At 34.2% G+C, this 14,617-nt stretch overlaps 2 protein-coding genes and 1 long non-coding RNA gene across 3 annotated transcripts; 2 read left to right on the top strand and 1 right to left on the bottom strand.

Moving 5' to 3' along the window:
* Nucleotides 1–774: 774 nt before the first annotated feature.
* Nucleotides 775–1,362, bottom strand: LOC110729783. The gene is made up of 3 exons (XR_002512943.1): nucleotides 1,130–1,362; nucleotides 984–1,022; nucleotides 775–885 (listed from the first exon to the last, which is right to left on the bottom strand). It is a non-coding gene; the product is annotated as an uncharacterized LOC110729783 (long non-coding RNA).
* A 3,741-nt stretch (nucleotides 1,363–5,103) lies between these two features.
* LOC110729782 (oil body-associated protein 2A-like) lies at nucleotides 5,104–6,980 on the top strand. The gene is made up of 3 exons (XM_021909557.1): nucleotides 5,104–5,761; nucleotides 5,914–6,028; nucleotides 6,648–6,980. Exons 1-3 carry the CDS (start codon nucleotides 5,420–5,422, stop codon nucleotides 6,902–6,904), a joined length of 714 nt encoding a protein of 237 aa, XP_021765249.1. The 5' UTR covers nucleotides 5,104–5,419; the 3' UTR covers nucleotides 6,905–6,980.
* A 2,183-nt stretch (nucleotides 6,981–9,163) lies between these two features.
* On the top strand, nucleotides 9,164–11,838 carry LOC110729785 (anthranilate N-benzoyltransferase protein 3-like). Its single transcript, XM_021909560.1, has 3 exons — nucleotides 9,164–9,196; nucleotides 9,428–9,845; nucleotides 10,732–11,838. The coding sequence occupies exons 1-3, from the start codon at nucleotides 9,164–9,166 to the stop codon at nucleotides 11,034–11,036; spliced, it is 756 nt and encodes a 251-aa protein (XP_021765252.1). The 3' UTR covers nucleotides 11,037–11,838.
* Nucleotides 11,839–14,617: the final 2,779 nt, after the last annotated feature.

Here is a 14,617-nt window from a genome sequence, read left to right as displayed (position 1 = left end):
AGCACCTAAGAGAAAACAAATATTGTAGTTAATTAGAGAAAATAAGTTAACTCAATGCAAATGCACATCTGTAGTGCTACAATAAGTAAAATGAACCAAATTAAAGAAAACAGAAGTTGTTCCTTCAACAACAAACAACACCAACAACAAAAAATAAAATAAAATTAATCCACTCTCAAAACAGCTAGCATCAATGTAAATGCCAAAACTAATTCTCATTCAACAAACACATCACAACATTTACTGATTACTATGGCCACTCTTCATTAGCATCCTGCTCACAGCTGCCAAAATACCTCTCGTCCTTCTACCACCCCCCTAATTCCTTATTCAACAGAAATGTCAATATATTCGATAAGAATTCTCTAAAAGACTAGAAAGCTGCACTAGCTAAGTGAAACAAACGTGTCTACTCATTTGAGGTGAACCAGAGTAATCCTTCTCCCTTCAAACCAATTAATCACATGAATTATGTTCACACAGACAAAACCGTAACCCGTTAATCGCATAAAAATTGCAAACCAAATCAACCAACACAACACAACACAACACAACCATAATTCAATTCCCCTCCCTGTGAAAATCAAGATCTAGCACTATACATTGCAAAACAACCAACATAACACAACCATAATACAATACCAAATCTACAAAAAAAAAAAAAAAAAAAAATTTACGTATCAAAAAAAAAAAAAATCACAAAATATACATTGCAAAACAAAAAATGAACAAAAGAACTAGAACTTTCAAAAAAAAAAAATCAGAAATTATAATTTACAAAATAATAAATGAAAAAACAGAACTTAGAAAAAATAATAGGAACTTAGAATGAGAATGAAAAATACAAATACCTTATATCGTCCGTGAGTAGAGAATATGAAAGATCTACAAAAAAAAGAAAAAAAAAATTAAAATTAAAAAAAAAAAGGCAGATAAACTCATAAACCAGAATAAATAGAACTTATAAAAAACCAGAAAAATACCAGAAAAATTCGAAGTTTGAGAATATCCAGAAAAAAGATCTACAATAAACCAGAAAAACAGAACTTAGAACAAAAAATAGGAAATTAGAAAGTTTTCAACAAAAAAAAAAATCGGAACTTAGAATGAGAATGAAAAATACAAATACCTTATATTGCCGTGAGTAGAATATGAGTATATGACAGATCTTAAAAAAAAACAGAAATTAATCAATTCGGAATAAATGAACAAAAGAATTAGACCTTCCAAAAAAAAAATCTGAAATTTTAAGACTAAATGAAAATATCAGATGAGGAAATGAGAGTTTCATAGGCGTGAGAACTGAGAATTTGAGAAAGCTTGAGAGATTCAGATGAAGAGGGAGATAGCTAGGGTTAGGAGGTTAGGGGAGAGAGAGAGATGTTTGAGAATATCAGAGAGATGAGGAAATGACAAATGAGGCCTGTGTGCTAGTGAGTTTTCTCTAGGTTTAGTTTTAGGTTTTACTTCTTCTCCTAATCTAACCGTCCATTTTAATCTCAGCATCTCACTGTTCATTTTTTTTTTGGTAGTAATAAAGTAATAAAGGTCTGGTTCCAGAATGTTCATGCAACATGCCAGCTTTATCAACGGTCTTATTTTTTTTTCGAGACTTTTTCCTTTTTTTATTAAAATATATTAATATATTATTATTATTATTTTTTTTTGAAAACTATTATTAATTATTTTATTATTTTGAGGTTACTATAATTATTATTATTATTATTATTATTATTATTATTATTATTTTGAGGTTATTATTATTATTATTATTATTATTATTAATAGTATTATTATTGTTAGAATGTTAATATAATTTTATGTTAATATTCTTATTATAAGTATTATTATTATTATTATTAATATTATTATCATTATTATTATTATTAATTATTATTATTATTATTAATATTACAATATTACTTATAAATTGTAAGAAACACAAATGAAACAAAATTGAAATTAATTCAATATGACATAATTAATGACTTAATGACGTTAATGTACATCAATATCTAACATCTCTATGTATAAGTGTATAACTATATATATGAATATATCAGTGAGTCTGTGACTTTAAATATAATAAAATAATAACTTAATAAGTAATAAACTAATAACTAATAAGAGTAAGACTAATAAAGTAATAAGTAATAACTAATAAGTAATAAGTAGTAACTAATAAAATAATGAAATCTAACTGTTGTTTTTCATGGGCATTCAATCTAACCGTTGTATATTTGACCATTTGACTATTTGACTATCTGTACATTAGTATTGCTCTTGCATAATGATTTCATCACCACTTTAGTGATTTCGTCATTTCGTCCATTTAACTTATCAAGTTGTTTGAATTAGTAATCTAAACAAAGTACCAAACTAAATAAATAATTCATTTAATCTCGTGTAAGTGTGTAACTTATAAATTATAAGAAATGCAAATGTTTGGAAATTGAAATTGATACAATACGATATTGACATATTGTTAATGTATATGTCTTATGTATATACTTATAAATTGTAAGAAACACAAATGAAACAAAATTGAATGAATTCAATATGACATAGCTAATGACTTAATGTACATCAATATCTAACATCTCTATGTATAACTATATATATGAATATATCTGTGAGTTTGTGACTTTAAATGTAATAAACTAATAACTTAATAAGTAATAAGAGTATAAGAATAAGTCTAATAAAGTAATAAGTAATAACTAATAAAGTAATGAGTAGTAACTAATAAAGTAATGAAATCTAACTGTTTTTTTTCATGGGCATTCAATCTAACCGTTGATTATTTGACTAATTGTACATTAGTATTGCATAATGATTTCATCACCACTTTAGTCATTATGTCATTTCGTCCATTTAACTTATCAAGTTGTTTGAGTTAGTAATCTAAATAAAGTACCAAACTAAATAAATAATCCATTTAATCTCGTGTAAGTGTGTAACTTATAAATTATAAGATATGCAAATGTTTGGAAATTGAAATTGATTCAATACGATATTGTTAATGTATATGTATTATGTATATCATATGGTAGTAATGTATGAATGTACGATTGGTATCATAGTATCATTGGCTCATTGCCTCATTGAATCATTGGTATGTAAGTAATTAAGTATGTAACTATGTAACTATGTACGTATAATCGATAAACATATATGTTAAAACTTAAAAATTTAAAACATTTGTTGATCGATCTAATTGAGTACTTGTACTTCCTTAATTATCGATTTATTGTATTCTAAGTATCAACTCATTAAATCATGGTCATGACGCGATCTTTAAAACAATCATGATTCATGAATTCATGACCCAAACCGCTTATAAACCGAACCGGCATGATCTGAACCGTTTATAAACCGAACCGACATTGGACTGGGTAAACCCGCCCCTAAACCGGCCCATTTCAAACCGAACCGACATGATCCGTACCGTTTATAAACCGAACCAACAGTGACCAGGGTAAACCCGCCCCTAAACCGACCCGTTTCAAACCAAACCGGCATGATCCAAACTGTTTGTAAACCGAACCGTCATCAACCTGGGTAAACCCGCCCCCTAAACCGATCCGTTTCAAACTGAACCGGGGTGATCCGAATTGTTTATAAACCGACCCGCTTATGACCCAAACCGAATTTAAACCGTAAAGAAATAAACCGAAACCGAACCGACCCGTGACTAACCGAAACCGAACTGAACCGACCCGTCAGCTAAATCAAATCGTTTCAACCCGAACCGCTCCAAACCAAAACCGACTCACACCGAGGTCAAATCGAACCGCCAAACCGAAGTCCCACCCCTAGTCACACATCATGTGTTACCCGCATCACATGACACTTAGGACTATAAGGCCTTGTTTAGTTCAACTTATTTTTACTTATTTCAAAAAAAATAAGATTAGATCAGATTAGAAAAAATAAGTTTAGATAAGATTATCGTTTTATGTGCAATTTTTTATCGCTACATATCTTTAATTTCATAATCAAAAAATTATGAAAATTACATATTAATAAAATATACATTATTACGAATCTAATAAGACCCCACTTGATATATTTTTTCATTAAAAATTATCGTACACTTAAAGTCAAAGTTTAGTCAAATCAAATAATCAGATCAGATCAGATCAGACCAGATCATATAAATTCAAATAAGTAAAAAAATAAGGTAAACTAAGCAAGCCCCTAGGTCGAAGTCACCACTCACCCATTAGGGCCATTACAACCCATTTTCCACTTTTTCCAATTAAATCATGTAGCAGAGGTATGCTCGTTCAAATAATTTCAATTCATAAATAATTCATTAAATTATGTTTAATTTTGAAAAAAACACATTACTTTCGTTGGGAGTAAAAGGCCATGTTTGGTAAATAACTTTTTAGCGGCTTTTTGATTATTTTTTGGCTTTTGACTTTTTATGTGGTCAAACAGCCAAAAAAAGTGTTTGGTAATTGACTTTTTATTTAGCAAAAAAAATGGCTTTTATACCAAAATGAAAAAGTTGCTATGAGTAGTTTTTTTTATTGACTTTTGGCTTGTTGGCCCATAAATTATCTAATAAACAACCAACCACTAACTAAAGTTACCACACACTTTTTTAAGCAGCTAGCTTTAAACAGCCAATTTTAAAAGCCATTATAAACAGCTAGTCAAATAAGCCAAGTGCACCAGCTAATCGCCAACAACTAACAGCCATTTGCCAAATAAGACCTGACTTTTATATTATATTTTACTTGCATTTATTAATTATTTAACTATTTTTTGAGTTTGGACAGTGTCTTGAATTATCATATGAATAATACTCAATATTATTATACAAGTCTTATATGTAAAGATCATGATTGAGTATCACTTTTATTAATTTATATTATTTTCTTGTATTAACCTTTTTTTTTTTTTTTTTTTTTTTAATATGTATGTAATATCACATGACTCAATCATCAAGTCTCTACTAAACCTTGAGGTTATGGATTCAAAGCTAATCAGCTCCACGTGACATATAAACTTGCTTAGATAATAAATTAACATAATTTCATAAATGTTGATTTAGATTAGACGATGCCCACGATCGTTGCATGCAATATAATATACTAAGTACATAAGAAGATAGACACAACAATTACAAATAAATAAGCTAATAACACGAACTAACTCCAAGTGTCCCAAATAAGAGTGCAAAATGGCCTTAATCCTTGAAGCCACCTAAACAATACCATCACACTCCTCACACCATCTTCTTCTACATGCACTAACACACGTGTACGCAACCTTAACAATCTTCCCACTTAATTAATAAACTAAAAACCAAATTCACCTTTCTAAAACTCCTTCACCTCTTCAACAAAACGCTCAAGATCAAAAAACGCTAAAACAAATCCGCTAAAAATCCAAAAAAGCTTAAGAAATGGCTTCAACAGTGGGTAGAGAAGGCAAAACAGCTGGTGAAGGGATGACAATGAAAGAGCATGTAATTGAAAAAGGGGCTGAAATGATGCAATCCATGAAACCTATCAAGCAATTTAGTCAACATGTTTGTACCTTTGCTCTTTATAGCCAAGATATGAATCGTCAAATCGAGACTCACCACTTCGTACACCGCCTCAACGAGGATTTTTGTCAGTGTGCGGTGTATGACACCGATAATCGCGATGGCCGGCTTATCGGTGTCGAGTATATTATCTCCGATCGGATTTTCGAGGCGCTTCCTTTAGAGGAGCAGAAGCTTTGGCACTCTCATTTCTTTGAGGTTTTGTACTCATCTCTTTTACCTTTGGATTTTGCGTGCATGAGTTTTGTCTTTTTTTTGTAACAGTTTGACTTTTACGGTTGTCAATGTATGAGATTTAGTTGGAGAACTAAAGACTGAAGTGACAAAACTAGTTTATGTATCTGTGGCAGATTAAATCGGGGCTTTGGGTGAATCCTCGGGTTCCGGAAGCAGTGGCTAAGCCGGAACTAGACAAGTTGGCTAAGACATATGGGAAGTTTTGGTGTACGTGGCAAACCGATCGAGGTAACAATCATTAATGTCAAATAACTCATTTAAAATCTTTGTTTTAATTCAATACACTATGCATGCATATGTATGATAATTTTATGGGGTTTAACTTTGTATATATCTATTCAATGCACTATGCATGCATATGTATTTATAAAGTTATTGCTCACTATTGTTCCAATTAGATCAAGACTATCTAGATTAGAAATTTAGAATAGATCAAAATTAAATACTTGTTTTTATAAAAAGGAAAATGATAAACATATGTATAAGATGTTAAAAAAGAAAATATTGAAAATAAAGTAAGATTAATTATTATACCAATCTGCACCTAATTTTGTTAGGAATTTCAAACTTAATTTCATTTTAGGAATTCCAAACTTAATTTCATTTTAGGAAGTATATATTTAATGCTTATATATAGCCTTAAGGGCTACATATATCATTACCCTTATAAAAGAACTTTTAAAGTGCGTTCAAGATTTAATTACGCATTTTTCATAACATGCATGTCTATGGTGTATTCTCATTACATTCATGCATATGGTGATGTGTATTGCATGGGTTTGGTGGACCAATTAATAGTGCAAAAAATCATTGCGACAATTGAAAGGTGATTATTGTTAATGTATAGGTGATCTCCTACCGATTGGGGAACCATCTCTAATGACCTCTCCTCTAGGAGAGGTTGCTGGGAATGTGAAGGCGCCTCTTTTACAGCAAAGGGACGAAAAATACGGCATATCAAGCACCAAAATAAGTGATTCAAGGGTGGATATTACTGGCCCTGCTCTTATAAACCCTAATGCAGACTACTGGATTAAGCATGGAAAGGGATTTGCTATCGATATCGTCACTGCTGAGATGAAGAAAATCACCCCATTGCCATAGTAGTGCGAAATTAGATAAAGTACGTACATGATGTACTGCAGTACTTGCTATGTATAATCAATAAAGGAAAATGGCCGTACCATCCGATCCATACATAAAGATGGCTTTTTAAGGTTGCACTAGTACTATGTAAGGTCAGGTTAGGTTAGGTTATGCGTTATGCATATGATCCATAAAGAAAGATGGCGTTGTAATAATGTTACACATGGTTATAAGGTTACGCATGTATGTGTTTTTGTTGATCACAAATATAATGTAAGTAGGGTTAGTTTTGCTATTTTGAATTTTGTTTTTTTGAATTTTGTTTTTATAAATATCTATGTTAAGAACTCTATATATAGTTCTTAAATTTATATTAAATTTGGTTAAATTTGTGACCTTTATAAAGGAAGTACTTTTGTAAATATTAGGAAAATTTGTGAATTGCAGCCATTTAAATTTTGTATTTTGTAATTGTAGCCATTTAAAAAATAAATTGCAAATTGCAGCCTGATAGTTACAAATTGTAAATTGCAATCCAATTTAATTTTTTTATTGGTTTGTTTGTTGAAAAATGTTTGGTTAAGGTATTAGCGGTCATTTTAGGCTTTAAGGAACCAAATTGAGTTTGGAATTGGCAAAAAATTAACGTAAGTGCCTCATTTTTAAAGCAAAAATAAGTTGCACACAAATCGATACATTTTTGTCACGCAAGACGAGGCACTTAAGTTATTTTTTTATTATTTCCGAGCTCAATTCGGTTCCTTAAGGGCTAAAATGGCCCCTAAAACCTTAATCGAATATTTTTCGACACGCAATCCGATGAAAAAGTTGATTGGGTTGCAATTTATAAGAATTTTTTTTAAATACAAACTTTAAATGGCTGTAATTGGTAAATTTTCCTAAATATTACTCTCTAGGCTCCATTCACTTCATCTTATTTTTGCTGAACTGAAATTATTTTTACTGAACTGAAATTATTTTTGTTGAATTGAAATTATTTTTTTTATGGATTTTCTGTTATATTTCTTCTTTAAAATTATTGATTTTTACTGAACTGAAATTTTTTTTACTAATCTGAACTTATTTTTACTAAACTAAACTTATTTTTGCCGAACTGAAATTATTTTTGCTGAACTGAAATTATTTTTACTGAATATTGTTTTTTAAGGTGAAGTGAATAAGGCCTCAATCTATTTCAGAATAGCTGATACAGTTAAATTTTGAAATACATATTGATGTACTAGTTTTCTAATTTTTTTAATTTATTTTTTACATAAGTAATGTTAATAAAAATTATTAAAAAGTTATAATAAAAAGTTGTAGAACTTTAGTGTTCAAAAATATCCGATTCGGAAATTCGATGATCCGAAATTTCGGATATTTGATCTGATTTTAAGATTTCGGATATTTCGGATTGGATATCTGAAAAAAAATTCGGGTTTCGGATCAGATATAGATCGAATTATGTCCGAAAATTTTAACTACCCGATGCGAAAATCCGATCCTAAAATTGGAATATTTGAAAATTTTGAATCGGATTCGGATCGCAATTTCTCCGATCTGAAAATTTTTGATATCTGAATTTTTCAGATCAGATCAGATCGGATATCCAAAAGTGAACAACCCTAATACGAACTATTGTATGAAGTAACTTAGAAAGTTAAGGTATCGATTCAAGTTGAGTACTACACCCATAATACAGTATGTAACAAACTTGAGCCATAAAATCTAAATTAAAAATTACCCTAATCATACCTAACTTAGCATCTAAAGATGTTATTGACAATTTTTTTGGCCATAACAACACATTAATATCGAGGACCATTAGAAATTTAGAATACAGTTAGAATTGAACCTTGCACAACAATAATAAGTTAATAACAATAATACGTTAGTACGAACTACTGTACAAAGTAACTTAGAAGGTTAGATGTCAATTCAAGTCGTGTACTATGTCCACAATACGTAGTATAACACAAACTTGAGCCGTAAAATCTCAATTAAAATTTTACCCTAATCTAACACAACTTTGAATCTAAGGATATTATTGACAATTTTTTGGCCATAACAACACATTAAAATCGAGGACCACTAGAATACAATTAGAATTGTGACGTCCAGGTCGTATGTCTATATAAATAATATAGTAATAGCAACATCTTATGAAGCCATAAAAAAAAAAAAAAAAAAAAATAAAAAAAATAAATAACATTACGAGTAGTATTGATTTTTCTTCTTTGAACCACAAAAATATTCATCAAAATAATTACTCATAAAATGAGTAGCATCAAAGTGAAGAAATCAACAATGGTACGTCCAGCTGAGGAGACCCCAAATAAAAGGTAGTCTTTGGCTATCAAAATTAGACATGAGTGTACGCGCACCGTTCTCACATACTAATGTTCTCTACCTCTGTTCTCCTAATAATAATACATCTTCTAAATTTTTTGATACCAATAATTTGGAGGAGGCTCTTAGTAAAGCCTTGGTTCCATTCTATCCAATGGCAGGGAGGTTAAAGTATAACGATGAAAATAAAAGGTACGAGATCGATTGCGAACTGCGAAGGGGGCCTTGTTTATCGAGGCAGAATCAACTAAAGCTCTTGCCGATTATGGGGACTACTTGAGGCCAGATTCTCAACTTAGGAAGCTGGTGTTCCCTACGTGCGACTACTCGGGAGGGCTCTCATCGTTCCCTCTACTATTAGTGCAACTCACCCGTTTCAAATGCGGGAGTCTATGCCTTGGCTTTGCACAACATAACCATGTAGCCGATGGAGCTTCCCATTTACACTTCAACAACTCATGGGCAAGACTAGCCAAGGGCCTTGATCTTAGTGTTTATCCTGTTCATGATGGGACTACCTACCTTGCGCCTTGTAACCCCACCCAAGTTAAGTTTCGACACTTGGTGTATGAGCCAACCTTGTCATCCTTAATCCCAAAGAGTTTGTCAGGTGATTATATGAAGTATTTGTTACCCCTTTTAATTACATGCGCGCACACACATATACACATTTTTTTAGTGTTATATAAGTAAAGGGGGAGGCTGTGGTGTCTGCCTTAAAAGACCACAAATCCCTCTTCCTTTAAAGTTGAAATAAAGATAATTTAAAAAAAAAAAACCCTAAAGTCAATCAATCAGCAAATAATAAAAGAATGATTAATCAATCAACAACGAAAATAATTAATTAATCAGCAAAAAATTAAATAAAATAAAAATCCATTACTCAGATTAAGTCCAATTATAAATAAATTACATTGTTTATTTTATGTCTATACAATCAATCAAACAATACATAATTCTAAATTTTCATTAAATCAATTAATTTATACAATCTAAAATAATTATTGATAAATTTGATACATATTGTAATCCGCATTAGTATTGATATTCATACGTTGGCGAGAAAATATTATCAATCAAAATCATATCATCTACATTGTTAGTCCGGGGTACCAAACTCAACTACTACCTCCGGTTTTTATTAGTTGCAATGATTGCAACTAATAAAAACCGGATCGGAGATAGTATATAACTTTAACCCTTCATATTCCATCTATATCATTGGTTATACCCAACTCTTAAAAAATATTGATAACGCATGTATAAAGGTAAACCATACAAGCCTTAAAAAGATTATCTCTTAAAAATCACTTTCTAACGTTCGATGATAATTGATACTTCCTAAAAGTTAACATTGAGCTACAAAATCGATTGAAATTAAAGTACCCTAAATTTGTACGTTATTTTATTTAGTGAAATTATTGTACACATAAATCATTCTTTTACTGATAGTTTGCACTTCGCTTTTCTTTTCTTTGCATAACATCTTCTATCAGGCGAGACGGAGCCAACAACGGAATGTATCTTAACTCTTACTAAAGACCAAATTCACACCATAAAACTACAAGCAACATCACAAGAGGTGGTATTAGATTACAAGCTATGTACATATGAGGTGCAAGCTGGGCACGTGTGGCACACTGCATGCATCGCACGTGGATTAACTAATGATCAAACCGTCAAACTTTACATACCTGTCGATGTACGGTCAAGATTGAAGGATATGAAACTGCCACAAGGTTATTGTGGTAACATCCTGTTTTACGCAACTTGTGAAGAAAAGGCAAGATGTAACGCGTAGACCGCTGTGGTATGCTGCGAGTAAGATTCATGAGGCAATTAAAAAATTAGGTGATATCGAGACTCGAGTATATGAAATCAGCCGTTGATTACGTGGAATCGCATCCAGATCTAACGGCTATTGTTCGTGGACCACTTACGTGTACTTGTCCAAACCTCACAATATATTCTTGGGCTAGGTTGTCTTGTTATGAAGCTGATTTTGGATGGGGTGGCCCTATATTTACAGGCATTAATAGAATCAAATTTGAGGGGCAAACTTACATTACAGTATTACACCAAGCTCAAATGGGGATGGTAGTTTTTTAGTGGCCATTAAGCTTTTTAATTCTCATATGACACTTTTCAAAGAGTAACTCTATAACTTCTAAATTACTCACCCTGTCAACTTAGTGTGCTCGTTATTCTAGTTGCCTACTTTTTTTTTTATACAATAAGATAAGAAGGGATCCCCCTCCTCTCACAGGAGGGGATGTGTGAGGAGTCGAACCAAGGTCACACCTGGGGGAGATGGAGGGACTAACCATCCCTCCACTCCTCACTCCTCTTATAGTTGCCTACTTGCCTTGTCACAATAATGTATCTTATTGGTATTCAAGTTCAATCTATGTATGATAAGATTAATAGCTATTTTTTGATGTATATGTTATGGTAAATTTTTGTGAGAATGCCAGGCATTGGTGAAATCAGAAGGATGGATTACAAATGGTTTTGAGTAATTCATTTGTGGCATTAGGCTATCTAACATAATTCTTCGTAATAAACAACTCATTCCGTCTGCTTCTTCTTCTTCTTTTAGTCAGCTTCGATCTGATAAACTTTGTTATGTACGAAGTATTTTGTAGTACATTACTTCGTATTTTAACTATGATTTTTTCCTTGTTTTTTCTCTTATAGTATATTCATACGATTGAAACTTTGGATTTATGTATCTTTCATTATCAAATAAATACTTCGTGTTTCGGTACGAAAATAATGGGACCTTCGGCAGACCCAATTTAGATGGGAAAGTCGAGTATTGGTCCAAAGAATGTTGGAGCCGAGGATTTCCTGCACGGCAAAGAACACGTAAACTAGCCTCGGGGGTGGTTGCCGAGGAAAACCCCTCCGATGCTAAAATCAGTTCAATGAAGAGAGAATGCTATGCAAGAGTTTTTGTGCGTGAGGCTTTGTTTGCATGAATGTAAAATGATGTAATTGATGGCTTTTATACCTTGATTCAATTAGGGAGAATTGGGCCCTTGAAGCCAAGTGGATTGACCACGTTGACTGGGCTTTTGTTGACCTTAGCATGCCTTTGGAGAGTTGAACCTTGCTTTAAGCTTGAGTTGAGTTATTTGGACTAGGCCCAATTAGGTTGACTGAATTGGACCCAAACAACTTGCCCCCCAAACCCGATTCGGCTGAAAGACGGGTTGAGTTTGAATTGCGAATTTGGAAAGACAAATAACGGCAACTTATGCTTTGAAGGAATCTAGGTAGTTAATGATGTTAACTGCCATTTAAGGAGATTAATTAGGGAAGATTGAGGGTTTAATGGGTAGTTAACTTGGGGCGTGTGCTAATACGTGATTAATTTGGAATTCGTGGGGTTTTTGGCGGTTTAAGGCTCTTGAAATTCTTGATTTCTGAAATCCTCATATAAAAAGCGCCCTCTCCACTTTCCTTAATCATTTTCTCACAAACACGCGAATTTCCCCAAAGTTTCCTGAACTCATTTGCGAACCCTAACTTTTCTTTGCCCTTAATCTCTGCAATCCCATTTCCGAAGCTTGAATTGTCTGCTGCAACTCTGAAGATCGGCGAATTCCGAATCTTACGAAGGTAATTTTTCTCAGAATTTCCCTGGATTTCTCTTGTTTTGAGCAGCGTACCCTTTTTCTTTCTTAGTACACATTTTCGAAAAAATGGTTAGAGGTAAAACTGAGAGAGAGAGTTCCCCAAATGAAGAAGAGAACCTTCAAATGACCATCCTAGGGACTCGGCGCGGCCAGCCCTTGCAGCGAATGCCCCCCCCTTAGTCACATCCATGCCTCTTCGATTCCGAGGAGAGAGGACCCAATGTCCTCCCTTGAACCTCCTGTTGTTGCGGTCCCCCTGAACTCAAGGCCGTTCAGGGGCTGGGAAGAGGCTACAACCTCGTCCACCGGCGCAAGGCATGGGCCTCGGCGATTGCCTGAGGGCGCCGAGGAATGGCGAAATCCCGCTGAGAATGTAGGATTAATGAGTGCTGCCCCCTACGACTGGTGGGTCAAAGGGGATGCCCTTCACCATTTTGCCGAGCAAATTGAGATCTTCTACGGAATTATGGAAGAAGATGGGTACTGGTGCTAGATGCCAGTAGCCGAAGACAGGATTCATAGGCCTCCCCTTGGCTATCTGGGTGTTTATACCAGGCAGCTGCAATTTGGTCAGAGATTTCCCCTCCACCCATTCATTTTCCAGGTGCTGAATGGATACAATGTTTCCTTGTGCCAGCTAACCCCAGTCAGCATCCGAAGGGTTATGACTTATTTGTGGGTGTGCCTTTTTTATGGGTACTTGCCGAGCCTTCAAGTTTTTAGAAAGGTGCACAAGCTAGTGCCGAACCAGCAGTCTAACGAGCACCATGGACCTAGGTGGTGGAGGATTGAGACCCAAAGGGGGTACTTGACCACTTGGCCGAATGACACTTCTGACAAGGAGTGGAGAGGCCAGTGGATCTGGGTGAGGGCTCCTGCTGAGGAGGATCACCTGAATTATTATGGGGGGCCAAGGCATCTGAGAAGGCCTGACCCCAAAATGAGTATCCTCGGCCCCGATGATTTCTCTGCCGAGGAGAGGGAGCTGCTGAGGCTTTTTAAGAGGGACTCTACAACAAGGGGGCCAGCCGAACGAATGGAATGCCTGAGACCTGGCTCCCCTGTTATCATAATATCTTCAAAGAGAAGATATTAGCTACTGTCGGCCTCAGCCGAAAGTTTTAAGATGGTGAGAACCTCGGCTGGGGCCAAAGACTTTATTTAGCCTGTTTTTTCTTTTGTTAATGCTTTTCCAGTTCATGCAGAATAACCTTGTCTTTTTGGTTTTTTAGTGCTGCACGAAGGAAATTGCGGCTTGGAGTACAACCGATTGGGGATTAACGCAGCTCGGCAAGTTACGAGGCGTGATCCTATCATCATCTCTCCAGCTGCTAGGGCCCCTGTGCTGCGCCCTTCTTAGTTGGAAATTGTGACGCCGGCTGAGTACTCAGCCCAAAAACCGTGGTACCTCAAGAGGGATCCCTTTTTTCTGTTGGGTCCCAGGAACACGTGATTGCAGTTGCAGCCGCTGCTAGAGCTGGGGTTAGTGTTGGTAATTCCGAGCCCAATACCGAGCCATCAACGCCTGTTGCTAGGCCGAACTTGCTCACGGCTTCAGACGAGGGGCTGCTAGGAGGCTTGGTAAGCTTTTCTGAACACTCTTGCGTTTTTCTGTTCATACTTAGAGTATTTCATCTGATCCTTCATCTTGTGAAGTAGTTCCGAAATTTTCTAAGTGTCGAACCTCGGCTATACGAGGGTTTCCCTTATTTCTATTTGATATTCTTGCTGTTGTTGTTGT

The sequence above is a fragment of the Chenopodium quinoa genome, unplaced genomic scaffold (assembly GCF_001683475.1).
Source record: "Chenopodium quinoa cultivar QQ74 unplaced genomic scaffold, ASM168347v1, whole genome shotgun sequence".
Classification (NCBI taxonomy): Eukaryota; Viridiplantae; Streptophyta; class Magnoliopsida; order Caryophyllales; family Amaranthaceae; genus Chenopodium; species Chenopodium quinoa.
The sequence above is the reverse complement of the archived record's forward strand: the minus strand, read 5'-3'. Positions and strand labels throughout refer to the sequence as shown.